Source organism: Cynocephalus volans, chromosome 17 (assembly GCF_027409185.1).
Source record: "Cynocephalus volans isolate mCynVol1 chromosome 17, mCynVol1.pri, whole genome shotgun sequence".
NCBI lineage: Eukaryota > Metazoa > Chordata > Mammalia > Dermoptera > Cynocephalidae > Cynocephalus > Cynocephalus volans.
In genome coordinates this window covers 15,937,012-15,965,001 of record NC_084476.1, presented here as the reverse complement: position 1 = coordinate 15,965,001, position 27,990 = coordinate 15,937,012, and the positions used below count along the sequence as shown (strand labels likewise).

Here is a 27,990-nt window from a genome sequence, read left to right as displayed (position 1 = left end):
GTGCCACTTCTGAAAAGTGAAATCCACATACACTAAATGCAGGCAGAAACAGACTCTCACCCAAAGAAAATTAAAGTGTATATACTTTATTATGTACATTGTTGGAAAGGGATGCCGCTTGGAAAAAACTCTTGGACTAACACTTTCATCCTAGAGCTCCTTCTGTGCTTCCTCCCTCCCAAGCAACTTAATTTCAACCTATTAGGCTATTAACTCAGAAGGCAGAAAAGTGAAAGTTACTTGGTATCAGGACATAGGGGAACTCAGGAACCAAAAGCACTGGTACGCTGAGAAGAGATTTTCAGCCAGGATGTGGGGTTTCCTGGTCCTCGGTGGTCAAGGGTGAACCACCTCACAAAACAGATAAAACCATCATTTTAAAATTCAAAATGTAAACACAACCTGATTTCCAAGTTGAAATGCTCCACATGCCTATAATAAACTCAGGATACATGGTAGTTCAAGGTTTTCTAAAATAAACTTGGAAATGGGGAGTAAGGAAAGGGTAACCATAGGCTGGAGCTGACAGCGTGATTCAAATAAGGATAGATATGAACGGTGGTGCTGGGAGAAGAAGCTGTTATTCTTAGACTTCTTTAGGTGAAACCAAAGCCTCAAAGAGGAAGTGTTACAAATGTCACCAGCCAGTTTTCCAGCTCAAAAGGAAGAATGCCAGGTTGCTCAGATTCACAGGCGTTTGCAAAATGGAAGGTGCTTCCTAATATCACAGATTAAGAAACTCTGGTCCAGAGGGACCGACCACTTCTCTTCTTTCAGCACCAACATATATGATAGAAAAAGAATGACTAGGCAAATAAAAAAAAGGTCTACATCTGTATGGATACCCTATGTTTGACAGTGTCTGCCCAAGCTCATTATGTGCCCAGTACATTGTGAATTCCTTATACTACTTAATGCATGGGACTGGTAACTGAGATATTTCACAGTGTACAATAGTTAATCGGATGCAGAGAGTAAAATATAATGGTTTTCTGAAGATATTTTTTTAAAAAGTATTTTAGTCCTTAAACTATTCAAATGGGTACATAACAATTATTTGTAGAACTTAGAGAAAATTTTATTAAAAAAATCAAAACTTTTTAAAACCCCATATATGAAAATAGGCAAAAGTGAGAAAAAAAGCACTTTTGTGACAAGTATTTAGCTGGTTTGACAGACCACACAGCAATCACTTACTCATAAAGGAATCCCAAAGAAGTTAAAAAAAAATGCACATATTATTTTAAAAGGACCACTATAATAGTGAATTTAAAAGTCTTTGAAGGGATAGGATAATCTTTTTCATCGATGACATTTCCTCTAGTTCTGACAGATACAGGCAAGAAAATGTCTACTCTTGAGTAAGGATTATTCTGAAACATGGTTTGGGTTTAGAAAGTAAATGGATATTAGGGAAATTTTCTCAATGAAGACTCCCTGGAGAAAAGGCACATATGGTCCAGAGAAGCTGGCTGTGGCATAAGGTCATCACTTCCTGCAAAGCATTTATCCAGCCAGGGGTGTTAGGTGGCAGTTCTAGGCTGTGTTCTTGCCTCTGGCCTGGCTGCTGATAGAGGGTTAAGAATGACTCAGTGGAAGTCAAAAGAAGAAGGATTTAACCTACTATGTAATGATCTAAAACTACAAACTTTTAAGTATTTTAAAGAGTAAGAGATTATCTTATATTAACCACCAATCTTTCTCTTTCTGTCTCACTATTTACAAACTAACAGCTCTTATGCCTGTTCTTATGATGACTATACATTCTACGAACACCACACTCAACAATATGGAAAAGGAAAGGAAGGGATATTCCCAAGGTGCCGCACCCTACTTTCTCCTTATGAGTTAAAGGCTAATTTGGTCTCCACTTGATCCTTGGAATGTAGAGCTCATCTCTGTACTGGCCTATGTGGCTCTGTGTTTTGCCCCCATGATGCCTTGCAACATATCTATGGGCAGAGGGAAGACAATTGTCGAGTTTTTCTCTGCAGCAATGGTGGTCAGTGTCTGAAGGTACCGGAGCTGAAGGGCCGCAGGGGATTCTGTGATGACAATGGAGGCTTCTTTCAGAGCCCTGGATGCATTCATTTCTCCCTCAGCTGCAATGACCTAGGACAGGGAAAAGGAGAGGTCAAACTGGAGAAAATCACATGATTTCATGCAGCAATCTTCAACCTGGGGTATGTCCACCTTACCTGGTACACAAAACTTTCCAGGCAGTATGCCAGAATAGTTTTAAGGAAATCAATTTCTAGATACCCAGTTTCTATGTGTTCTTTTTCTTAAAACTGATTTGCCTGAGTATGTGCCTGGGTCAAGACATTCTCTTTTACTATTGCCTTTCTCCCATTTTCTGGGGTCCCAAACAAAGAGACAATTCAAAATACTGTGTGGGGTTGAGAAAATGAATGACTTTAATGACTGGATACAAATCCTTTTGCAAGTCAGGTGGATTTCCAATTCTGTGATTTCAAAGGAAGGAAAGAGAACCTTAGGAACACAAAGCCGATGTATCACTAAAAATATTTTTTCCTGGAAGACTGCTATATGATTTTTTTAGCACATAAATTCAAAGGGAGTGCTAAGAATTGCATAGCATTACTTTAAACAAAACTTCCATTTCCATCTACTTATTTATGTAAACAAGGTTTCTTAGTCCTTATATCTATAAAAATGAAAAACAGGACAAAAATTAATGCTGAATTCTGTCTCATTTTAGCAATAAGTAATAGCCATCCACACACATATGATTTAATTACTCATTCATTAAGAGAAGCATATCTAGTAAAAGTTTATTTCTTATTTAGGAGAAATTCTGAAATGTTTGTAGAGTCTTGTTTGTAGTCACAAGAAATTTAAAAAATTAATTCAAATTTACAGACTAAATGTGTTACAGTAGGGTAATAAAATAATTCATGAAAAAATATATTAGGAAAAGAATCTGTGGGGGAGATGAAGGTGAAATGAAAATTTGAGTTCAAGAAGAAAAAGAAACAATGAAAACTTCCTGTTAAAAAAGAGCTTATTCACATATTTTTAAATGGATGATTAAATCATTATGTTATTTAAATTTCACTGGATACATTTAAAGGAATGATGTTAACAGTTTTATTTTAAAATGTCAATATTTGCAACATGCCAGGAATGATATGCTTGGCAAATATGTAAATTCAAGATAAAAATTTTTATATGCCAATTTAAAATGTGTAATGGGATATATAGTTTACATAAATTCTTTAATGGGTTACATGGGCAAAAAATTTTGAAGATCACTGGAGTGGTGGAGAGAGAAGGGATACTGGAGTTAAACAGACTTGAGGTCAGATCCCAAATCTAATGCTTATTAGCTGAATGTCTTCAGAGAGGTTATTTAACATCATGAACCTCAGTTTCTTTTTCTTAAAATGGTGTAACACTTACTTCCTAGGACCATTGTAAAGAAGACAGAGAAGGTACACTGAGTGTTGAATGAATAAACAGAGGCTATTAAATAGAAGTGGCAAGTGACAAAGATCTGACTTTTGGATCCATTACCCTTTAATACACAAAAGATTCAGAAGCTAAATCAAGGCAGTTACTTTTAATTCATAATCCTAGGACAAAAAAAGATATAAAGATACCATAATCCTCAAGATTGAAAGTGCAGTATGACCAGGTTGTCCTCACATAGTTCTCTAAATATTAATGGTTCATAATACTCCCTCTGAATATCAGAATTGGAAGCAATGGTCTGACCCCAGTGAACTTTCATTCACTTATACAGCAAACTTTGGAGGCCGTCCAGGTGTTAATAAGCCCCGTGTAGGAGTGTGGGGTAGAAAGTGGAATCCCCAGTCTCCTTCCGATCCTGGTCAAGCAGGAGAGACAGACATGGAGACAGATCACTTCACTCTAGTGTGATAAATGCACAAGGCACAGGGCTACCACCGACAGGAAGCAATAGCCGCATAGGGTGAGGTCGTAAAAGTTGAACATTAACGGACGAAAGGTTTGCTGTTTGCACAAAGAGGAAGAACATTTTAGGCAGAACACATGATATGGTAACTGAAGTATAAACAAGCTGATGTAAAACTGTAAGTGGCTGAATACTGTGTGAAGAAGACGGGCAAAGTAGGGGATGAACAGGGCCAGGGTCTCAAGGGCAGTGAAGGCCAGGGTATTTGGTCTTCGTTTTAAAAGCAATGGGAAGCTGTGGAATCATTTTAAGGAGGTAAGAAACCTCATTAGATCTAGTTTGAGAAAACACCCTGCCGGATGTCTGAGGAAAAATGAGAAGAGAGCTGTTAGTGGAACTGCTGCCAAGAGGTTGGTGCCGTTTCCTGGTGGTGGGGATGGAGGACAAATGACTGGGGAGCTATGCAGGAGGGAGAATCAACAGAATCTGTAGACTGACTAGGTATGGGGAGGAGGAGGGAACAGGGGCTCAGCACCAGGTTTCTAAGTTTTGGTTGTGTGACTAGTGAAATTGACAGAGACAGGGGATACAGGACACGGTACTTACTGAGAGAAAGGACCCAGTTTGCAGGGTAAAAGCCTTAACTTACCAAGGCAAACCGTCATGTCCCTCCTAGTCTGTGTGAAGAGGCAAGTGCCAGATATGCTCAAAGAGAAGCATGGAACTGTATTCCAAGGCAAGCACTGGAGAAAGGTCTAAGTAAACCCCTGCATGAGAAGATCAGGCTTTGATTTTTTTCCATGTCATCTCAGATGTCCAGTTAGGAACTTTTCTGTATGGACATGGACCAACTGCAAAGATATCTCATTTCCAGCACCAGTCAATACACAATCTCTTAGCTGGGAAGCCAGACCCACCAGGCTGGGCACACATTTTGTTCACAGAAAAGCTGCTCTGCACAAGCTGCCAAAGACATGAACACGACACCATTGGCTTTGCCTAAATATAGGCCAAGTACACTCTGTTGATAAGATCTTAGAGAGCAAGGCAAGCTACTTTTGGGTATGTGGGGCTTTTGCGAAATGTGCGGTAACCCCATGTCAATCAACACTTTATATTTACAGACCATCATTTTGAAATCTGGCATTTTCATGTATGTGAGATTGGTACTGCCTGTCCCCTTTTGTAGACCATATGTCCTGGTCAGAGGAAAGAAAGAGAAAGGCGATCCTCTGTATTTTTATACTCCATCCTCTCAATTAATAGATCGCTGGGCCCAGAAATATGAGCCTGAAAGCACCTGCCAGGCATTTTCCTGAGAGTTATAGAAAGGAAATAAGGGAGAACACAAACACAAAAGATATTATGTTTCGAGCCATTAAGAGTTGGTCTAAAAACTTTAAAAAAAGGTTTGGCTAACATACACTAAAATGCATGGGAGAAGTTGCCTTCTTTTGTGACTGGCTTCTTTCACTCAAATCCTAGTTGTACGTACATGTTCATTCTCTTTGCTACATAGTATTCCTTCATGTGAATTAACCACACTTTACCCATTCAACTAGGAGTGGACATTTGGGTGTTTCCGGTTTGCGGCAATTATGAAGTGCGGCTGTGAGCATTCTAGTATGTGCCTTTTGGTAAACATATGAGCATGTTTCTGTGATACATACTTAGGAGTGACACGACTGGCTCTTATGGTATACAAATGTTCATTTTTGGTAGATATTGCCAGACAGTTTTCCAAAGTGGTTGTACCAATTTACACTCCCACCAGCAGAGTATAAGATCCAGTTCCTCTCTTACCCACCCTTGGTTCTTTTCTTTCTAGCCATTCTGGTGGATGTCTAATGTAACATCTCCTTGTAATTTTAATTAGCATTTTCCTGATGGCTAATTAACTTAAGGAATTTTTCCCTAAGGTCTGTTAATCTATAGGCTCTCTCACCGTCTCTCTCTTTTCCTCTCCAATTTATTTGTTGAAGAAACTGTGACCCCTCTATTTTCCATGAGAACTTGAATATAAGCCTAGGGTTGGTTGCAGGGTCACTGTATTTTATAGAAGGGATAGAACCATCGTGATTCTATATGGACACCCAACCTTACAGACAGATGGTCACTGCCCAGGTTCATGAGACTGCTTCCAGAACTAAGCCCACAGCCCCACTCAAGTGGGAGCATGGTAATTCAGAATTCTACGCAGTTTCCTTCATCTTTTCTTACTGTTATAAAGGGAACACAGAAACTCTTTCCAAACTGGTCAGAATGCTGTGGAAGAGGCTTGGCCCATCCTGGGAAGTCCCAGAGGTGGCAGTGAGGAACAGAGGGGGACTCTAATTTCCACTGCCACTAATCGATTGTGTGACCTTGAGGAAATCACTTAACTTTTGTGGGCTTCAGTTTTTCACTTGGATAGTGGGATGGCAAACAAGTTTCATTTTTAGGGCAGGTGAGGATTGGTACCTTGAGTGCTGCAGCAGGGTTCTGAGGCCATGTCTAAGCTCAGTGGAAAACAGTGCTGTGGTTAATTACTGGCATGGGGATAGGACGGTGGAGTGACAGCATCTGGCACAGGTATTTGTCACCTTTGGAAGATAATCTCTGAGGATCCTTTGGGCTCTGATATTCTACGTAGTCTATGTATGGTAAATTCCATTATTTGATATGGTATGAAAATGGGGCTTTTGGTTAATAACAGAAGCTAGGTAAAAGCAATTCCTAATTTTCAAAATAAGCAGACCACACTAGGGCATATTTAATTACATTATTATAAATATAATTTAGTCTTCTAAATTTGATAGTTTTGAAAGATGGTACTTGGCTGGCTGGTTAGCTCAGTTGGTTGGAGCATGGTGTTGATAACACCAGGGTCCAGGATTTAATTCCTATACTGTCCAGCCACCAAAAAAAGGAAAGAAGGTGCATGAGGGTTCTGTGATATCATCAGGTTCTGTGATATCATGGCAAATATCAATTACTATATTAGGAAATTAACCTACAAATTCTGGTTAATAGAAAATTCTAGAGGCAATATGTCAAATGAGCCTATTTGGTGCAGGCTAAGAAATTATAGTGACCAATTCGTGACTTAAAGGGCATCCTAAGAGAAGAACAGAGTTCTGCGGTTAGCCAATTATCACCAGCTGCTACTATTTTCTGACAACAACAAATTGGTTTGCCCTTTGTGTTCTGGGAGATGGGTCAAGCCCACAGTAACCCCTCCTATGAATATTGCTCCTCTTCCTCTACCCATTCACAGGCATGGGGCTGTAGGACTGTATTAGTATCTGACTTTGCCCTTTGACCAAAGTTGGACCAAAGAGAATCTCTTCTGTGAATGTGGAATTAGGGCTGGCCTGTCTCCTTTAGTGTTCACCTGGGAAGACACACAAACTTGGAAGTCAGATGTTCTCCACCACGAGCTATCTATAGTGAGATGTGGCTTAGGAAAGGGAATGACTAGCTCCCTTCAGACTTGACTGCGTTCTGGTGAGGCTTGACTCCACTTCCGACCCTTGGGTTTGAGGAGATATCCCCATATTCTTATACTTTATGATCTCAAAAGATCCTCTTTGCTAGGTTAGCTTAACAAACATTTCCTCAGCAGCTCCCAGATAAGCCGTGCAGAGTCAAGACATAGGTAGGTATGATTATGAAAGAAAGAGGGAAAAGAGTAGATGTCAAAGAAAGATAAATAAAAAAAAAAAAAAAAAAAGAGAGGAAGAGGAAGAGAGACAGTGAGAAGGAAAAAGGTACTGAGGGAAAAAAGACAATGAAAGAGAAGACAAAGATAAGTAAAGAATGGATGGTAACAAACTGATGAGGTTGCCTATTTGCTCTGAAATCAGAAGAACTGTTAATGTGCCCTTCCTACTGGACTGGGAGAATAAAGTGTGGGACATGCAGTCATAAAAAAGTGACGTAACCTTCTATGAACGGATATGCCCATGAGATTGTAAGTGAAGAAAGCAAGGTGCAAAGCAGTATGTTCAGTATGACCCTACTTCTGTAAAATAACCAAGCCAATAATCCAACAACCTAGTCAAATAAAATCCAAATACACTAAACTGTCAAGAGTGGTGGCCTCTGGGGGAAATAGGATGTGAAGTGATGGGGAGGGCTTTCCCTGTTAGTAAACAATTCAGGATTATTTCAATTGTAAGCATGTTTTACTTTTTTATAATTAAAAAAGAAAATTCAGTAAGAAAAAGTAAGAAAAACAAACTGAAAAACCAACTACCTTGGCCCGGGCCTCCCGGGATGCTTCTGCTTCTGCAGCCATAGCCCTCTGGAGCTGCACAGGTAGTTTCACGTCCTTAATCTCCACACGCTCCACCTTTATTCCCCAGTCATCGGTGGCATCATCCAGAGTACACTGTTAGGAAGAGAGAAGGCAGATAAAAATGGTCAGCTCCAGCCCTGGAGCCTGCAGTGGCTGAGTTCTTGGGGTTTGGAGCAGGTAAGGTGCTGGGGGAGAGCTGCAAAGAGAGAGTTATCCTGCGGTGGAGGGAAGCTGAACTAGGGACTGGGTCACTGGGAGGCTGATCCTGATTCTGCTACTAATAAGCTAACGTAGGGGTTGGCAAACTTTTTCTAAAGGGCCATACAGTAATTGTTTATTTGCAGTCTCTGTAGCAACTATTTAATCCTGCAGTTGTAGGTCAAAAGCAGCCATGGTCCTTGTTGTTGTGATCGTGATGAGTGAAAAAAAAAACAACCAAAAAAGCAGTCCATGGATAATATATAAAGGAATGGGTGTGGCTGTACTCCAAAGAAACTTTACTTACAAAAATAGGTGGCTGGCCTGTGGGCTACAGTTTGCCAACCCCTGAACTAATGTGACTCTGCATAAGCCATGTTACTTCTTTGTCTTCCACTACCTGCCTTTAGAATGGCAGAAGTGAAACCACCCTATTTAATTCATAAGGTTGTATGGGTATCACATAAGATCATAGATTTTACTCACAATGAAGTCTATACAAATAATAAGCATTCAGATTTATAGCACTTTATTTCTTTTGAACGAGCCAGGCTTAACTCAACATCTACCACTCTAGCAACACTGGAGCGTACAACAGTTACGAGGGAATTAATGGGACTCACATACAGAATAAAGCTTTAACAATATCTGCATTATCTTGCAGAACAGACTCTGAACCATGAAACTAGGCAAAAAGGTTAATACTGATTCTGGGGAAAAAATACATACTGGAGGGAATAAAAAACAATGCACACATCTGCGTGTTAGTGACCTACGAGCTGTTAGTGTGAAAACATCCCCTTCCATCAAGCTTGGAATATCTCGGTACAAAGATAAAAAAGGCCAGAGATCCCCCAACTTGAGTAATAAAAGGTTCTCAAACAACCATTGAGTCTTCTCAATTTCTGCGTTCCTCACCTGCATGTTGTGTGCAATTTCTTCTCTGTCAGAGAGGATCTGAGAAAGGTTCTTGGTGCCCAGAACATTCCTCAGAGTAGTTTGTGCCAGAAGACGGGTTGCTGAGTCAGCATTGGTGATATTTGCCACAGCCAAGGTTGCATTCTGAACACGGTAATAGACCACACCGTCCACACTAATTGTCACTGAATCCTTAGTGAGGATCTACAAGATGAAGGAAGCAATTTTACATCTGTTAACCAACTAAATCTTTTTTTTTTTTTTTTTGGCGGCTGGCCAGTAAGGAGATCCGAACCCTTCACCTAGGTGTTATTACAGCGCTCTAATCAACTGAGCTAAGTGACCAGCCCTAAACTATATCTTTAACGTAAGTGTACAAAATGTTATTCTATAGAATATCTTATAACACTAGCTGATTTTCTTTAGTAAGGCATCAGAAAGTCAATTATATCTTTAAAATTTTAATAAAATGAATTGATTTATAACCATGAACATGTACTATTTTGTGTTAATTAAAAAAAATTAGATGGTACATTCATTTATTCATTAAGTCCATTAATTCATTCAATCTTTCAACAAACATTGAGACATCACTCAGTGGCAGGCACTGTGCTAGGTACCAGGGATAAGGTATGAAGAAACTTAGTTCGTACTTTCAAGGAGGTTGGGGAATCAAGGGAGGCTTTAAAAAACTTAAAGGGCTTTGACGGATGGGCAGCTATGGGTGAACTAAATCTTAAAGAAAGGAATAAAAGTTTTCCAAGGGTTGGGGGTGGAGTGCAAGAATATTCAAGTCAGAGAGAGTAGTGGGTCAAAAGGCACAGAGGCATGAGAGAGCCTGGGATTGATAAGCCACAAGTAGCAAAGTATTACTGGAACAAAAAGTACATGGGGAATGTTTTTACAGGGAGACATCAGGGTAAAAATATATTTATAGCATGCTACATAAAAATGCTTAACATGACATAATTTTATTTTGAACTAAAAAGTTATCTGAGTGAGAGGCTCCAGGAAGACAGTAATGCAAATTATTTCGTCTCTGGGACTCAGTTGTCTTATTTGTAAAGTAGAGATTAATAACACTACCTATTTCACAAGACTGTTGCTAAAATTAACGAGTTAATACATTTAAATGCTCAGAATAGGGCTGACACATGATAAGAGCTATCTTTGTTTTTCTTTTCTTTTGTCTTAGATAATGGTGTTAACTTTATTGATTAAAACATTGACTTTGTTAACTGTGATAGGAGGGTACTTCAAAAAGCTTGCAGAAAAATGGAATTAAAAGATAATATGAATCTTTCCACAGACTTTTTGAAGTACCCCCATAAGATAATTTAGACAATAAGAAAGAAGCTATTTCACTTTGTTTCCACTTCATCCTCTATACTTACACAACAGTGATCTTTCAAAACCTCCGTCCTGATTACAGTAATCTCTGGTTTAGGATGTTTCAGTGGCTTCCTACCACCTCTAAGACAAAGTCCTTTGACATCTGGCCCTGCAATACCTCTCTGGCCTCACTTCTTCCCACTTCCTCGGGCACACACTCTACATCAGGCCGCATGCACGCGGGTCCCTGCATGCACCGTGTTCCATGTCCTCAGGCCTTTACACACATTCTGCTTCTGTTTGGATGCCCTCTCCTGTCTCTCCCTCACAACATTAGACTGGCACATTTCCACCATGACTCGAGTGTCCTGTTGTCTGTGAAACTTTCCTGACTCATGTGGCAGAGAGCAGCACTCTCCCCTCACACATCCATTGTGTGTCACTGCAGTGACATTATTTGTTTACATCTCTCTTTATTCAACTACGAATTTCTTAAGTGGATTTTTCTTTGCATCTCTAGCACTGGCAGGTAGTTTAAGTGCAGTTTTTCTTTGCATCTCTAGCACTGGCAGGTAGTCAAAAAGCGAGAGATGAATTGAATTGAAATGTGGTTCTGGGAACAGTGTTCTGTGAAGGGCTCAGGAGTGAGAGTCAGGAGGCTTTAACCTCCCTTGGTGGCCTTGAGCAAGGCTTTTAAACCATTTCACCCAGAGATTCCTCATTGGTGAGGTGGAGCTAATAACACTGCCCAATTCTACCTAAATTTCTGGGAAGATCAATTAAGAAGATGTTTGTAAAGGAAGCCCTTTTGAAAGTGTAAGGAGCTGTGTAGATGGAAAGTACTAACAATAATGTTGTTACATAGCTGTTTAGCCCTGCCAGGCATCAAAGCAGTAATCCTTCTTTTCTTAGTAATCTAAAAATTCTCCTAACTTGGAAGAGAAGTGGGGGTTTGAACATGAAAAGAATTACTATCTTGTGTGAAAATTAATAATTTCCCATGATGTGATGGGAAAATGTATGTTATTCCTGAACACATTCTTGCCACTTTGACTTTTCCACAGCTGCTTTCTAAAGCTACAGCTTCTCTGTCTACTGTTTATTGTAGGCAGAGTGTTTATCTTCCTTCACATTAAGTTCGCAGGGGATCGGAAAAAGGATTGCTTGCCAAGTTCCAATCCATGCTGCATTCAGCAGCTTGCAGGAGGAGATAGAGCAGCTGGAAGGCAGAAGCTTACAGCAAACCTGCCAGCAACGTTTATTGAGGAAAAGGCCAGAATTCCCAGCTACCCTGAAAGGGCCTCCTTCTGAGAGTCAGTCTTCCCTGAAAGATGGGAAAACATGCAGAGAATAGAGTGATGTTTTGGGTCTTGCTGTGAGTGGAATGTGGGTAAAAATGATTTCTGGCATCCTGACGTTGATGTGTATCATAAAGTCTGACCACACTACCTACTTGGATCAGTACCAGCAAGGAAATTCCTAAGCTTGTTTCTGTATTTTTGATAAGAGAGGCAACATGGCCAGGTCCCATCATGCTGAGTTCCTGGCCTTTGGCCAGGAAACACTGACAGCATTCTTCTGTCACTCCCCCCTTTGTCATGTTTTCAGGTTTTCTGTCTGCAATGATTATTATGCCTCCTAAGACCCGGGTACCAGGTTGACCATCATTTCTTCAGGGGCTACGATTGAGCTAATGTAGAATGGATGTGGAAAAAGCACTGGACAGGGAATCTGAAGAGCTGGATTTTAATCCTGGCTCTGCCACTATAGTCTGGAGGAATTCCTTTGTCTCACTGTAACTATATACTTTCTAGGGATTCTACTGTGAACTTGAACTGTGAGAGTATTTGTGAAGTTGTTTCAGAAAGTTTTATTAAAATGCCAAATGAGCAGCTTCTAACTCTTTGGCTCCTAACCAGTTTATCTAGAATTAAATCAAGAACCCTAAGAAGAAAATATTGTACTAAATAGGATTTTCGGTTAGAAACCCATAGAGGAGAACTATGGTAGTAAAAATGGTGCTGATGACCACAATGATGATGTTAACGTTATACTCACATTAACGTTACACTATGTTCTGTAATAATAATAATAATAGCAAGCACTTAACATTGCACTTACTATTGTCAGGCACTGTTCTAAGCACTTTATATATAATATATATATTTACTCCTCACAACAACCCTATATAGTATGTCCTACTCTTACAACATCTATTTTACAGATGAGGAAACTGAGGAATAGAGAAGTTAAAGAAGCTGCTCGATGCTGTCTACCCTAAGTGAATCATTGTGCGGTATATGCATGTATTGAAACAACACACTGTACCCCACAGAAAGAAATATAAATAAAATTGGGAAAAAAATGGAGTTAAAAACAAATGAACAAAAGCAATCTGGATTAAATTGTAACACTCGACATAAAATAAGCTTTTCTCTGTAAAACCACTTATATTTTTAAATGCACGAATACTAACAAGATTGTGAATTTGAAGTATGAATCTATGTCTGTTACAAATAATTATGATCTGTAACAAGTTATTCGAACTGGTGATTTGCATTAAAGCAGTATCTAATGTTTTTCCCTAAAATATTTAAGAATAAACAAAGTGCTATAATTTAAAAAGAACAACAACAACAAAAAGCTTGCTCAAGGTCACCGAGTTGGAAATGGTGAAGGCTGTCAGGATCCAAAGCCTACGCTCTAACTATGCTGCCTCTCATCGTAAAGCGCTTTCACACACAATCCTCAGTTATTCATACCAAAGAAAACCTTACCTCCTGAGGAGGAATATCAAATGAAATTGTTCTCATGTCCACTTTGATGAAGCTGTCAGTGCATGGTAGAATAAAAAACAAACCTGCAACAAAGACATGCGGAAGATTGTAGAGAGAAACCAGCCCCCAATCAGTACACTTCTCCATTCAATTCTAATAGAATCGACCTAATCAACTGAAAGTCACCAATTCATCTTAGTGAATGAGCCAGAAGCCAGGCAAGTTATCCTTGACTCTTCTTGCTTACCTCCCACATCTATCTATCCCCACTGAGACCTGTGGAGTTCATTTCCTTACTCCACTGTGACTATCACTCTTTTTTTTTTTTCACTTGGACCAACGCAATTGCTTCCCAAGCCAACTTTCTATTTCTTGTAGTTTTTCGACTTCCTAAGCTATAAATAGAGCAATGTTCCCTGCAATACAAACCCTGCCCCATACACGGTCCTGCGTGGCCCACTTCAGCTCACCTCTTCAGCCACTTGCCCTCCCTTCACATCCTGCGCTATCGCTGGCCTGAGCCACCTGCAGCTCTCTGAATCCACAATACTCTCTCCTCTACATTGCTTTGTACCTGGTACTTTTCTGGTGGGAACACCTCCCACCGGCTAACCCCTTATCATGCCTCAAGACTCAGCCAAGATGTCACCTCCAGAAAGACTTGTCTCATCCTACTAAGAGTTCATGTCAGTCACTCTTCTCTGGGTTCCCCTCTTCTCACAGCTCTCTGTAGTTACTACTTCATAATATTTATCACATGGGATTTTAGCTATCTGTTCCCTTGTTGGTATCCCACCATTAGATAATAGGTTCCTTGAGAACAGGAACTGTGTTTTAGTCTCCCTTAAATTCCCAGAGCCTGGAACATAGTAGGTGCCTGATTGAAGTCTGCCAAATGAATGACTGAAAGACTTTCTTTTGTAGGAAGTCCCATGCTCAAACTTCTATAGCTGTGGCTATTCCTGGCGTAAGATAATCTTATCAGCTCAAATGGGAAGGGGAAGGGAAGGGTAGGAAGGAAAGGGTGAAAATAGTTAAGACTGGCTAGGGCCACTGCTATTGCTATACAACTTCTGTCTGCTACATAAACTCTTTCATAAGTCAACAGAGTAGAGGTCCTCATAAGAAAAATCACATCAATAAAAAGAATTTCCAGTCTCTAAACAATCCAGAATCCTAGTACCAACCTGGTCCTTTGGCTCCTCCTTGTAAAATGCGACCCAATCTAAAGATGATAGCTCTTTCATACTCTTTTATGATCTAGAATAAAAACACAAATCATGATTTAACATGAGGAGTACAAATATTTACATGTCCAATGTTTACCTTCTAGAAACATAATTATTTACTTTTTTTTTTTACTGATTATAAAAGCAATAGATATTCATTGTATAAATATGGAAAGTACAGAATAGTACAGTATACAGAAATAAATCCATAGCCCCATTTTTTAGCTGTTAACATTATTATTCAATTATTCATGCATTGTTAATTTGGAAAAAAAAAGCTGACATCCTTATAGTTTTTCTTCTGATTCCTTTAATAACAATAAATTTATCTCAAAATGCTTGAAGCATATTTTATCTTTTTAGGAATATGTAAATTATTGTCATGTATCTGAGTATTAATCACTTTGTAGAAAAAATAACCGGCATTTGCGGGCACTTACTATGTGCCAGGCATTGTGATAAGTACATCTGAACAAACTAATTCATTTAATCCCCACAACAGTCCTATGGGGTAGGTATTGTTATTTTCTCTCATTGTACAGGTGAGGAAACATGGCAAAGATCACGCAATAAACCACAGAGCCAGCAGTCAAAACTCACCAAACTAACTTTGGAGAGCTTATTCTCAGAAGACCACCTCACATCCCTGACCCCAGAAAATTTTTGATGGTGATTCTTACTTTAACCCACAGAAAAGGATTGATTGGACAATAGCTGAAAAGAAGTTTTAAGATTCCATTATAATAGGTGAGTAGAATAAATTTTCCAGAAGAGAGATGAAGGAAAAACAATTACAGGCCAGTATGGTCTTGCTATGTCTCTTGCACACACACACGCACACAAAGTGGGTTTATGTAGTAGCAGTTGACCACTTTCTGAATGTGAATGAAATGTCCTTTACCTTTATGCACATCCATATTGAAAACGGGAAAGTTATAACTGTGAATAAGAATGAGACAGCCACCAAAATCCATCCACAAGGTCCAAGGCCCGTAACGGAGCTATCTGCTGAAAACAAAAAATACACAGCTCATATCATTGCTAGCAGGATTACCACCATCTTCATCATTACTATTTACTGAAGACCTATGTGCTTGGCATTATGCTAGATGCTTTACATGAGTTTTCCCATCCAATCTCCATATAAGGATACTTCAAAAAGTTATGAAAATATTTGTATTTTCTTTTAATTCTATTTTTTCATGAACATTTTGAAGAATGCTTACACAACCCTGAAGTATAGGGACTACTTTCCCTGATCTACTTAACATGATAACACAAATATTTTTCCATATTACTTGTTATTTATTCAGCAAACATTTATTAAGCACCTACTGTTTATTACGTCTTGTGCTTTGTACTGAAACGATAAAAATGAATAAGACCTAATCCCAGCTTTCAGGAAGGTTACAGTTTAGTGGGGAAGACAGACAGAGGATTATAATATGAGGTGGTGAGTACAGACACAGATCTGCTCAGAAGAGGGTAACACACAGTTGGGATGGAGGCAAGAGTAGGGTAGGGTGGGTAGGTGATGGCTGTTGTTGTCAGAGAGCTTCTTGAGGGATGCAATGATAAGAAAAATACCAGTGAAAAGAGAAGTGGAGGGAAGAAAAAGGGCATTTTAGCTGAGGGTACAGCATCACTAAAGGTGAAAACCATATGATATACGAGTAGAAAGTCATTTAGAGTCTCTCTTTAAAAATTACACCTATAAAATATTTCACTGGGTTTATGCACCATCATTTATTATCCATTTCCTCATTATCGGACAGGTTGTTTCTGATTTTTCACTCTTATAAACAATGTTATAATGAACATCTTTGTATGCAGTTTTCCTTCCACATTTCTAATTGTTTCCTTTTTCTATAATATGAAATGGCTTTTCTGTCTGATTATAAAGGTAACACATGACCCACTGCAAAAAAATTCAGAAGAGTATAAAAAAGGAGGGAAAAATTACTCCTCATCCAGAGATAATAAATATTTTGGTACATTCTTTCAAACTTTTCCCTTGCACACAAACCATATTTAAAAAAAATAAATACATAAAATTTGTAACCGATTTTTTCTCCCCTCTAGCTGTTGTTCTTTTGCCTTATTTTTTAGCCTGTGCAGCTATTCATTTGTGCTTTTTCTGTTTTTGTTTTAATTTTTCAAATCAAAATTACACTTGCATAAAGTTTAAAAAGTCAAGCGGTTCTATAAGAACAGTACCCAAAAAGGGTGGTCCCCAGCTTAACCTCTTCTATTTTCTAACTCCTCAAAAGCAATCAGACTTTTGGCTGAGTAGTTTGGTATTTACCACCACGTTTCTAAATAGTATGCTTGTTTTGTCACTTCTTGCTTTTTCAGTTTTGAACATTATCCACTGACTGTCCACTATGGAAGAAGATGTCATTCTTTTCCTCCTCCCCCCATCCCCCCACAGACATATACCCATCCTTTCAACATAATTACATCATTTCAGTCAGATCAATATCAAATTTTATATTATCATCAATATGTAGATACTATTCAAAGGTAAGCCATGTAGTGAAGTATCATTAGTTTTCCTTTCCTGCACAACTTTTTGTTTTTTCTGAAGTTAACGTCTTGTTTTTTCCCCTTGCTGAGTTTTCAATGTAGTCATTATTCCAACCTCAAACTTCATCAGTTGTCTAAATCTCCTCTCAAAAGGGTCAGGGAGGCTGACCTGGAGGAAGTCTCTCCTGGAGGCTTGCCTGGATTTCTCTCACCTAGTTTGCACAGCTACCATTCTTTCATTCTTTCACTGTCATTCTGGAAATTCCTGTCACCTTCTGTGTTGTGTTTCCTATTTTCTGTATCCAGTGTCTCTCTCATTTTTAGTTTGTTTTTCCTTTTTGCGGAGGACATAGGGACTGAGAAGGCACAGAGATATACCGATTTTATCAACCACAGAACGCTTCTGCTCTGTTTTCAAGAGCTGTTTTCTAATGATGGGAGGGAGTTTGGCAAGGGAAGAAGAGATATGCCAGGCATGTGTTATGGTTCAGAAGAAAGGGCAAAATGTCAGTGAGACAGGGACTTTGAATAAGTAGGAGGTCAAGAAATAAGCAGAGGGTTCAGGCTGGGAGCATGGGAAGAGAGACACATGTTGGCACCCAGGTCAAGTGCTCTAAACAGGATGAAAAACCAGAAATACAGTATCCTGGTTATATTTGACTTTGTAATTTTCTCATCCTGTGTCACAGTGTGAGGTAAATGTTCTTATACACACTTAAGTAAAAGTGATCTAAGTTTATCTGGGAGCTTTCTAAATTCTAATTTTTGGGGTACAGACATATTCACTGAGAGAATATTCAAAGCAGGGCCAAGTGCTGCGTGTGGAGAAAGCTCTATAAGTATTATCATAACTGATAGTAATTAACAGTGGCTGCTAGATGGTTTTCTATACCCCAATCACTGTGTTAATTATTTTTGACATGTATCTCATTTAACTCTTACAACAGCCCTGTGAGGCTAAGTATTTTTAACTCCATTTTACAAATCAGGTTAACTGAAGCAACATAACTTTCCCAAGGTCACACAACGAAGGACCTGGGATTCAAATATCGGTAATTTTACTACAAAGCCCATGTTCTAAATCAATTCCTCTTTGACTTGTTACCTCTGAATAAACAAACCCTCATTAAAGATATTTTCACGTTTGGAGCGTTTTCTCAAGACAGCATCCAGACTGGGAAAGGAGGGTAGGGGTTTGGGGAATGAAATCCAATATTCTTACAGAGGAAGCCCTCTTAACTCCAACTGTGCCTGTTTATAGCAAAAGACAGTCTCACGATTCTGTGCCAGGCTCAGGTCTAGGTTTCCAGAGTCAAACAAATTCCAAACAGGGAACAGAATCACCACAAATACCTATGTGACAGCATCTGATGCTTTCTAAAATATTGGCCCATGTCTCCGTTATTCCAGGCAAAGTACATAGCTCTGTGTCCTGAAAATACTAGACCACAAACTCCTTGAAAGCAGGGATGTTTCTTATTTGTTTTTATATTCCCAATGTCGAGCACAGTATCCTGCATAGAACGGGTTTAAAATAAATTACTTCTTACCAAGCTTTCCAGCTAGATGTGTTTTTTCCTTCCTCTGAATCTTGATAGCAACTTTTTTACCTCTCTTATGGCACTTATATTTTGCCTGATACTTTAATTTCTTGTGCATTTATATCCCTTGTTAGATTTCCTGTGAATGAGGAGTGTCTAGGTTTGAATTTCAGTTCAGATACTTCGTAGTTGTATTGCTCTTTAAACCTTAAGTTTCCTCACCTGTAAAAAATGATTATTAGACTGGTCTTACAGAGCTGAGATAGCACTCAGTAAATACAGATGATAGTTTTCTATAATTTTTCTATTTTACTCAAGCATTCAAATCTTCATGATGAAAAATAGGAAAATAGGTAGCACTTCCTCATAAAAGCCTCTTAAATGACTTAATTTGTCCTTTGCTGCATGCCTCCCCAACCAGGATAAGCTTGGACATTCAAAGACCCTCAAGAAGCTCATTTATGAAGACATCTGCATGAGAACTAGCCAGAAGGTTCAGCCCAATTTTTTTGTGCTCAGTTCCCATTGTCACATTGTTTTTGAAAACCCCAAATGAGAACATGGGATGACAAATCAAGAGGAACAAGAAATTAAGTGGATATTCTTAAAACTGGTCCTGTTCTTTCACAAATCAAATACTCAGCTAGAAAGAATCAGTGTATACACTGGGAAAATGACACTTTTGTATTTTTCTAATGCCTTTAAAATGAAACTATATCAATTCTGAACCCTCAAAATTCTTCCTCATCTGGTTACAGCTCAAAAAGGTACAAAAACCACATTCCTCAGGGAGGCGAGGCTTAAACTCCACCTGGCTAAAAAAAAAAAAAAAAAAAATCCACCTGGCTTATAGATAAACCCTTAAGTCGTCTACCACTTCTGGGCAAAAGAGTTATCTTTTATTACTAACAGTAATAACTACCGTAACTGAATGCCTATCACATGTTAGTCACAGCTAGGTCCTTATATACACTGTTTCTCATGTTTACAACAATTCGTAAAGTAGGTGTAAAATATTCCTTTTGGAGTCCCAAAGTAATAAAGTAAAAGACCTTCCAGGAAGAAACAAAACAAAACCAAAGCAGTATACAAAAAAAGACAAGTTGTGCAATAATTTTTGTTGGGTCAGCTTCTGGAAAAGCTGTAAAACATTCTTTCCAAGATAACAACACAGGCTATGTCCAGAGCACTGTATATTGTTCCTGATCCTGTATCAGCTGATTTACTTGAAGATCTATTGAATTTGGCACTACTGGAAATCACGTTTAGTCATAAATTCCATTCATCGTTGAGATACTGGATTTTTTCTGCTGAGAGAGGCCCGAAACATGTCTTACGTGGACCGGCCCCGTGGCTCATTTGGGAGAGCACGGCACTGATAGCGCTGAGGCCACGGGTTCGGATCCTATATAGGGATGGCCTGTGAGCTCACTGGCTGAGCGTGGTGCTGACCACACTGTGCGGGGGTTGTGATCCCCTTACCGGTCAGAAAAAAAAAACCATGTCTTAGGCAAAATCTGACTCAGAATCATATGTATTATTGCACACAAAAAGAAAAGGATGGGCTAAAGAATTATTGAAATACCTAAGTTGCAACATTTAAAGGACAATTTTCGCCTTCCCATTTCAGAGTGCAGGTGGAACACTTAACGTTGTTACCTGCCAAGAACACTGTTGTCTGGGTGGGGAAAGATAGGATGGCTGGGAGTCTAGTCTCAGAAACACATGCTATCAGTTCTAACAGCACTTTTTAAGGGGTCAAAATGAAAGGTCTTGGTGATTTTTGAATTTTCTTCTTAAATCAAATATATTCAGGATATATGTTCTTTTTGGCCACTATTATTCCTCATCAGAGATTCTGTCAGGATTTGGCAAACTTTTCCTGTAAAGGGCCAGAGAGTAAAACATTTTATGCTTTGTAGGCCATGAAGTCTGTCGTAACTACCCAACCGTGCTGTTGTAGTGCACAAGCAGCCATGGACAATACATATGTGAATCAGCATGACTGTGTTCCCATAAAACTTAATTTATAGACACTTAAGTCTGAATTTCGCGTAATTTTCATGTGTAATAAAATCTTTTGTTTTTCTAAAACCATTAAAAATGTAAAAACTATTCATAGCTTGTGAGCCATACAAAACATGGCCAAATTTGGTGCATGGCCTGTTACAACCCATGTTCCTGTTCTATGTCATGACTTTCATAAATTAAGTAATGTATTTAATTTTCCTTCTAGGAATTCAAATAGAGGTGTGTTTCCTAGCTTCCCAGTTTCTCTTTTCTTTGCTTGTTTTGAAATAAGATCTTTATAAGACGTGATAAATAAGGGTAAAAACAGGCAAAAGGGCAGGTAAAATACGTGAAGGCAAATACATCACCAATTAATCAGATTTTTACTATAACTGAGTTTTTCAAATGACAAATTATAGGCAAAAGAGACAAAGTGAAGAAAACATCAGAAGAGAAGGAAAATAAGAGAAATGAAAGGGAGAAAAGGAGTAATGAGGAAAGAATCATAAAAATAATAGTATACTGCAAAGAGAGAAAGATTAAAAGAGCTAGAGGTCAGAAAGGGGCAGAATTTAGCACATGGTAGGGTTTCAATAAATATATGTTGAAAAAATGACGGTATTTAATTGGAGATCACAACCTGAAAATGATCCAGGCAGAGGATTTCAAAGCAAACAAACACACACTATCGCTCGTCTTTCAAATGATGATTTTAATTAGGCATATTTTATAGTTCTTTGAATGCCCTTATCCTTAAACCTCTAGGGACAAAACTATTCTCTGGGCTAGAGTGGCTACAGGCTAGAGGGTATCAAGTTAGGACCCATGACTGAAGACTGTAAATTTTCCTCTATAGTTATAAATACTAGACCAAAAGAATTGATACTGATGAAGCATTATGTGATTTGAATCACAAAGCTTATAATGTGTTTATTATGAAAAATTAAGGAAAGGAAGTAGACTAATCCTTTTAAGAAAGATTTTCAATTAAAGTTGAAATAAAGGGAATCCTATGCTTAGCTCAAAAAGAATAAGGAAATTAAATAAGCATAAATACTTTATTTCCCAAGCATTTTGAGGATTTTCTATAGCTTTCTTTCATTCAAATGTTTCACAGCATAAAACAGGAGGAAAAAAAATAGGTGAGAACATCAACAATTTTAAATTTGGATCCCTTAGTCTTTTTTTTTTAAGATGACTGGTAAGAGGATCTTAACCCTTGACTTGGTGTTGTCAGCACCGGCCATCCCTATATGGAATCCGAACACATGGACTTGGTGTTATCAGCACCACACTCTCCTGAGTTAGCCATGGGCTGGCCTGGACCCCTTAGGAGGACCCCTGCCTCTCCTAAGCTGCTATAGCACTTTACCCTCTTTAAACAACATTTATCACACTTGTAATTATCTTATTCAATATCTGTCCTCTTCATGATATTTTGGTCTTATTAAAACAGTAATAGCATAATGGGTTCAGAGTTGGCTCTGCCACTTACTAGCTGTGTGATCTTGGGAAAGTACCTTACCCCTCTGTGCCTGTCTATCATCTAAAAATGGGCTGTAATGAGAGTGCCTCTTCAGAGGGTTAGTGTGGTAAGTAAATGAGCTAATATAGAATGCACATAGTGCATAACAGGTACTCAAAAAATATTTGCTAAATAAGTAGTTATTGAATGAGTTGAATGATTCTGCCGCTTGGGGGGAAAGAAAAGACTGCCTATTATATAAGTCAAACCGAAACTATAAGTCAGCAGACAGAATCCAGGAATACAGTTCAGAATCATCCTCTGTTGCAAAGTAGCTGTCATACTGCTTTCCTCAAATGTTTTTCTTTCTTTTTTAAAAAATCAGACCTTTTCCAATCATGGGAGGTTAGAGAATTCAGGAAGATAGAAGGATATGAACATGGCCCATGTCTGGAAAGATAAAAACACTTATGTTCAGAAACATCAGAGAGAAAAACAATGTCATAGTGGGTAATAAGTTAATTACATTTAGAGTAGGCCTGAAATATGTTAAAATAGAACAAAACCCTCCTATACTCTTTGTTTTGTTTCAGCTCTTTTACTTGGACATCTTAAAAGTGTAAGTCTTTGGAGGATAATATCACTTTCATTTAAAAATGGGAAATGGAAGCATAAATAAGGAAACTAGATCATGAGGTTCCCAATTCTTCAACTGAGGCCAAATAGCTAAGCAGTGGCTAAGAGGTTAAGGTTCTGGTGTCAGATTCCAATTCTACCACTAAATTTTTTCATCTGTAAAATAGAGGGGAAAAACAGTACTTATTTCGCAGTTGTTATGAAGATTAAATGAGAAAATATGTAAAGTACTTGACACTTAGGAAGTGTTCAATAAATTGCAGCCATTGTTATCACAATTTTAGAGGACTATTGAGATAGTTTATAGGAATAAACTTTTCATTATGTGAATCACCTCTGGGACCTGCACACCCTGGAGAAAATATCAAGACTAACAATCTGCTTGGGGACTCTATCTCTGGAGGAGAAACAGACCACATTTGCAGCAATTAAGTCAGAGTTCTAAACTTTCTTGGACCATCTTTCACAAAACTTTTCCCCCTAAATTTGAATCACTGGAAAATAACCAAGCTTTCTGAATAGTACCCTAAGTATGGCATTTTAGCTTAAAGGTCCTAGTCACTGTTAATTTTTTATTCTTTGTTTTCCCCAATAAATAATACCTTAATAATTTACATTTTAAAGTTTCAAAATTACATTCACACATATTTTCTCATTTGATACTCAAAACCCTGGGAGCTAGGTAGGGCAATAAGATTATGCCCAACATATAGATGAGGAACTGACTCTCGGGAGGTTGAGATATTTGCCCAAGGTGACCCAGGTAGTAAATAATAGTACTGAGACCACAACCCGGATCTTTTAATTCTAAATTCCACTCCATGATACTATCTAACCATAAGTGCTCATTCTACTGGACAACAAGTTTGGAATAATTTTCATTGTCTGATACCTTAGGATAGACCCTTTATTGGTTGTACCTTCAAGGCTGATTTATTGAAATGTCAGGTAAAAAGCCTGGGGTTCAAATGTCTTTGTTAGTTCCAGAAGAATAGACAAAGATTAAAAAAACAAAAGGAAGAACAAGGGTGTCTTATTGGAGAATTGACACACTTCCTTCTTTCTACCTGCTGTGATCTTTAATTTCTCTTTTTCCATGCTTTCAGAAATAAAAGGATATTCCTTATTAGGTACAATATATTATTTTGGCAATTATGATCCCTTTATTGATCATACAAACCCAGACAAATAGTCTACCTGTGATAAGAATATGTAATAAATAAAGAACATGATAGTCACACCCTAAAGTCAACAGTTTGGGTTATGACAAACTTAATAAGATAAACTGTAAGAAGAAAAATTGTTTCACCAACAGAAGCCAAACATTTTTTGGGGGGCTGGCCAAAGCCAATCATTTAACCATGTGATTTACTCCATGGGGATCTTTATCTCCCTCTTGCTTCCCTTCTTCTTTCAACAAACATTTCTGTACACCTACTATGTACATGATACTGAGCTATCACAGCAAGGAAGGACACAATCTCTGCTTTCAAAAGTTCTCATGGTAGGGGGTAACAGATAAGTCAAACTGATAATTATAATAATGTGTAATAAACATTATGATAAAGGTATGCATAGGATGCTAGGCATTCACTTTTTTGTGGTTACAATAGTTTTCAGGAAAATTCTTTTCTATGCCTTCTTAAAAAACTGATTTTGAATCCCATCTGTATCATTTATCAACACCTTTTAAATCTTTTTTCTTCAAAGCCGACTAAGTGACTCTAGGTGACAGTGACTCTGACATTTTTAGGGGGGGACAGCTGGCTGGTGAGGGGATCTGAACCCCTGACCTTGCTGTTACATCACTGCTCTCTAAACAACTGAGTGAACCAGCCAGTCCCTGACTGTCTTTTATAGTGTAAAATTTACACCATCAAGTGGTACCAAGAACCTACTTAATCATAAAAAAATAAAAATAAATGCATAAATGCTAGCTTTTGTAGACTTGGTCTTTGGTTTGAGTTAATTTATGACCAGTGATGCTTTCACTCAGATTAATAATTGAAGAAGTTACAAAGTTCTCCCCAATCTGATCAGCTGTAACAACTGAAATAAACAAATCAGTCCCATGATTCTGCTTATTTTCAGATATTCTCCCAAAGGGATTTATTCTGTTGACATGACCCTTAATTATAAAGATACATTTCTTTGCAATCCATCTGCATTATTTCATTACTATGTGACTGCACAGGATTTAAGAAAAACTAGTCTTGCCCTAGGTTTGGTCATATTTACTTACCTAGGTCTAATTCTCAGTAAAAACATAAAAAGAGGGTGTAGGCTTTTATAATTCCACTGCTTCCCTCAGAAGCAGCCCTCTAGAGCTGCCTTATCCAAGAAGTTTTAACTGAAGCTGGATTCCTTTGGGCTTTCTTTGTTTACTGCCTCTAACCTTCAGCGAAGTACTGACGTTAGAGAAGGTCCTACATTTTGGTTTGCATTTTGGAGATAGCTCTAGAATAGGGAAAATAGTTTGGAAAATCAGTTAGCCCAGGTTTGAAACATGGCTCTGAATCTTATGAGCTATGTGTGATTCTACCACTCTGAGCCTCAGTCTCCTGATTGTAAAATGGTGAATAACGATGTTTTTCCTTGTGGAACTTTCACAGAATGGCAATTAGATAATGTCTGTAAAGCACTTAGGCTGTGTTTGGCATATGGCAAGCATTCAATAAATTCTACGTAATAAATTCTAGTAATAGCTTTCCTGCCAGTGTCAAATCTCTAAAGTTTACATTAAAAAAAAAAAATTAGAAAGAAAAGGTGACATAGACCAAGCAAAATTTTGTTTGTACAGAATGTATAATTTTCTGAGAGGATGCATTAGTTTCCAGCAGATTCTTAAAAGATTTGTCTGAAAAATACTTGTTTAGAACCAAAAAGAACTTAGACATAAAAACTGGTCTGTGATCATGAGAAACAACTAAATGAACATTAAGTTCAAAGATCATATTTATTCCCAAAGAACTCCAAACAGACTTCTCACTTCAGTTTCCCACCAAGAGGTCAAGTTACAGAGGAAAGCATCTACCCACCTTCTTATCTAGGAAGAGACAACTAACTACCGAAGAGGCAGTACTGCATAATTTTCCTGTTCAAGTTTTAGAATCAGTCAAATTGAGATTTAAAATATGGCTCCATTACTTATATATTGTTTGACTTTGAGCAATTTAACTTCTTTGAGTATCAGTTTCTTTGAGTCTAAAGTCGGAATAAGAACAGTACCTACCACATTATCTGTTGTGAGGATTCAATAAAATAATGTATATAAAATATTTGAAACAGAGCCTGGCCTATTTAGTGTTCAAATTTTGTGGGGTTTTTTTGTTTTGTTTTGTTTTTTGCTATTATTCTCATCAACTCCTCGGTGTTATACTCCCAATTTGGGAAGATAACTCTCCCAGGTGCTTAGAAAAGTGCAGGGTAAATATTTCTGTAATTCTTTTGATGCTCCTGGTAAGAAACTATAGATAGGGATACCTGGGCAAGGGACATGAGATTTATATTAGATGGGTGGACAAAACTGGCTTTACGAATAATCAGAATAGATGACTCCAATGCAGTGTTCTTTGCTGGGTGCTGGAAAAGCCCACCCAGCCCCATAAATTTCTTCCACTCTATCATCCTGTCTGAAATTCCATCGTTAGAAATAATACCTTTGGATCACTAACAGTTCCGGAGAGGATACCAATACCCCTGAGAGGTTTATCAACTCTCTTTATTGGACCTCTCGCTCCCACCACTCCCCCCCAAAGAGTTAACCAATAAAAGCTCAACGTGGTAGCCCTCTCAGGGGTTCTAGCTCCTTCCCAGGGGAACAAGACTGAACCACTCACAATTCTTGCCTTCAAGATGGGAAGGCCCTGGTAGGGTGGGAGTGAGGGTAGGGGAACTGAGTTCTTTATGAAGGACAGAAGCCTGCAAGGAGGATTCCCTAAGACAAGGAGAGTAAGGTGGAGGGGGCAGAATGGGTGCAGAAAGTGGAGCTGGAAAGAGAGGTGGGAAGAGTGCCAAAGGGAGACTTCCTCCCTTTCTTCTGCAAGTCTGCCTCCTAGGTGTCGGGAGCTGGGGGCTCGCTGCTGCTTATGAAATGGGTCAGGGTCCTGAAGCTGGGGCTGGGGGGGCGGGAGTTCTTTCCCGTTCCGGAGGAGGGAGGCTCTCACTAGGGGTGGGCAAAGGTTGGGTGAACTGGACGGCCTCCCTGGCGATGGGGCGGGAAAGACAGGGGGGAGGACGATCGGGTCCAGGATCCCCCGCTGGCTGGCTGCCAGTACTTCTGAGTGTCCTCGTCCGCGTGGATGACACGAGATAAGGAAGCGCTGGCATAGGCCTGGCTCCCGGCGACCGCGGGATAACGGAAACCCCAGACACGGGGCTCTGAGTACTGGAAACGCCCCCTGCCGTTGGCGCGTCCACGGTGGGCCGGCACGAGCTGTGCCCTTTGCCCCCTACCACCCCTGGATCGTGACCCCCGCCTTCGAAACGCCGCTCGTTCCGTTTACAAGTGAGGAGACGGCGGCTCTGAGAAGCGCTCGCACAGCCCGAAGCAGCGGATCCGGGCTGTCAGAGCGCGGAGCTTACGCCGCAGGCTGGGGCTGAGTCCTCGGGGGAGGCCTAAGGGGCGGCGGGTGTGCTCACCATTGAAGGAGTTGGGGAGTCGCCGGGCTTGGGTGTCTCCTTCGTGTCGCTTCTCAGCCATGCTGCCCGACCCGCAGCCTTCCTCTCCCGTCGCCGGTGACCGAGCCACGGACAATGCCCGGAGGAGCCGCTGGCCGCGAGACTCAGGCTACGGCCCCGCCTCCTTCCGCGGCCCCGCCCCTCCCCGAGACCCGACCAATCGACGCCCGGGGTGGAGGAGGACACGCCCACCCCACCCAGCCCTTCGCGGGCCCCTCGGGCGCTGCAGCCTCACTACCGCTTGCCGCTCTTTCCGCCTGGCATGAGGGGCAGGGGCCCCCGAAGCCGGAGTCCGGCCCTAGGGCCCGCACCGGAAGGGAGGGGCGCTGGCCCCAGGGCGTGGGGCGGAGGCTGCGGGCGTTGGGGAGGCGGCAGGAGGCTTGGCCTGAGGCAAAGTTGCGGAAAGGGAAAGGCGCCGTGCTGGGAAGCGGACCGGAGCAGGAAGCCCGCTCTGGGCTGCGACCTAGAGGGCAGCAAGTGGTGTCCCCTCGTGACGGGGTG

General features: G+C 39.6%; 1 protein-coding gene across 2 annotated transcripts; it reads right to left on the bottom strand.

Moving 5' to 3' along the window:
* Positions 1-70: 70 nt before the first annotated feature.
* On the bottom strand, positions 71-27,550 carry STOM (stomatin). 2 transcript variants are annotated; one of them, XM_063082078.1, is made up of 7 exons: positions 27,451-27,550; positions 15,533-15,639; positions 14,590-14,662; positions 13,403-13,485; positions 9,294-9,497; positions 8,136-8,270; positions 71-2,112 (listed from the first exon to the last, which is right to left on the bottom strand). In XM_063082078.1, the coding sequence occupies exons 1-7, from the start codon at positions 27,509-27,511 to the stop codon at positions 1,909-1,911; spliced, it is 867 nt and encodes a 288-aa protein (XP_062938148.1). In that variant the 5' UTR covers positions 27,512-27,550; the 3' UTR covers positions 71-1,908. The 2 variants fall into 2 exon arrangements, with proteins under 2 accessions (XP_062938148.1, XP_062938149.1); XM_063082079.1 differs by having other exon boundaries at positions 15,533-15,636.
* Positions 27,551-27,990: the final 440 nt, after the last annotated feature.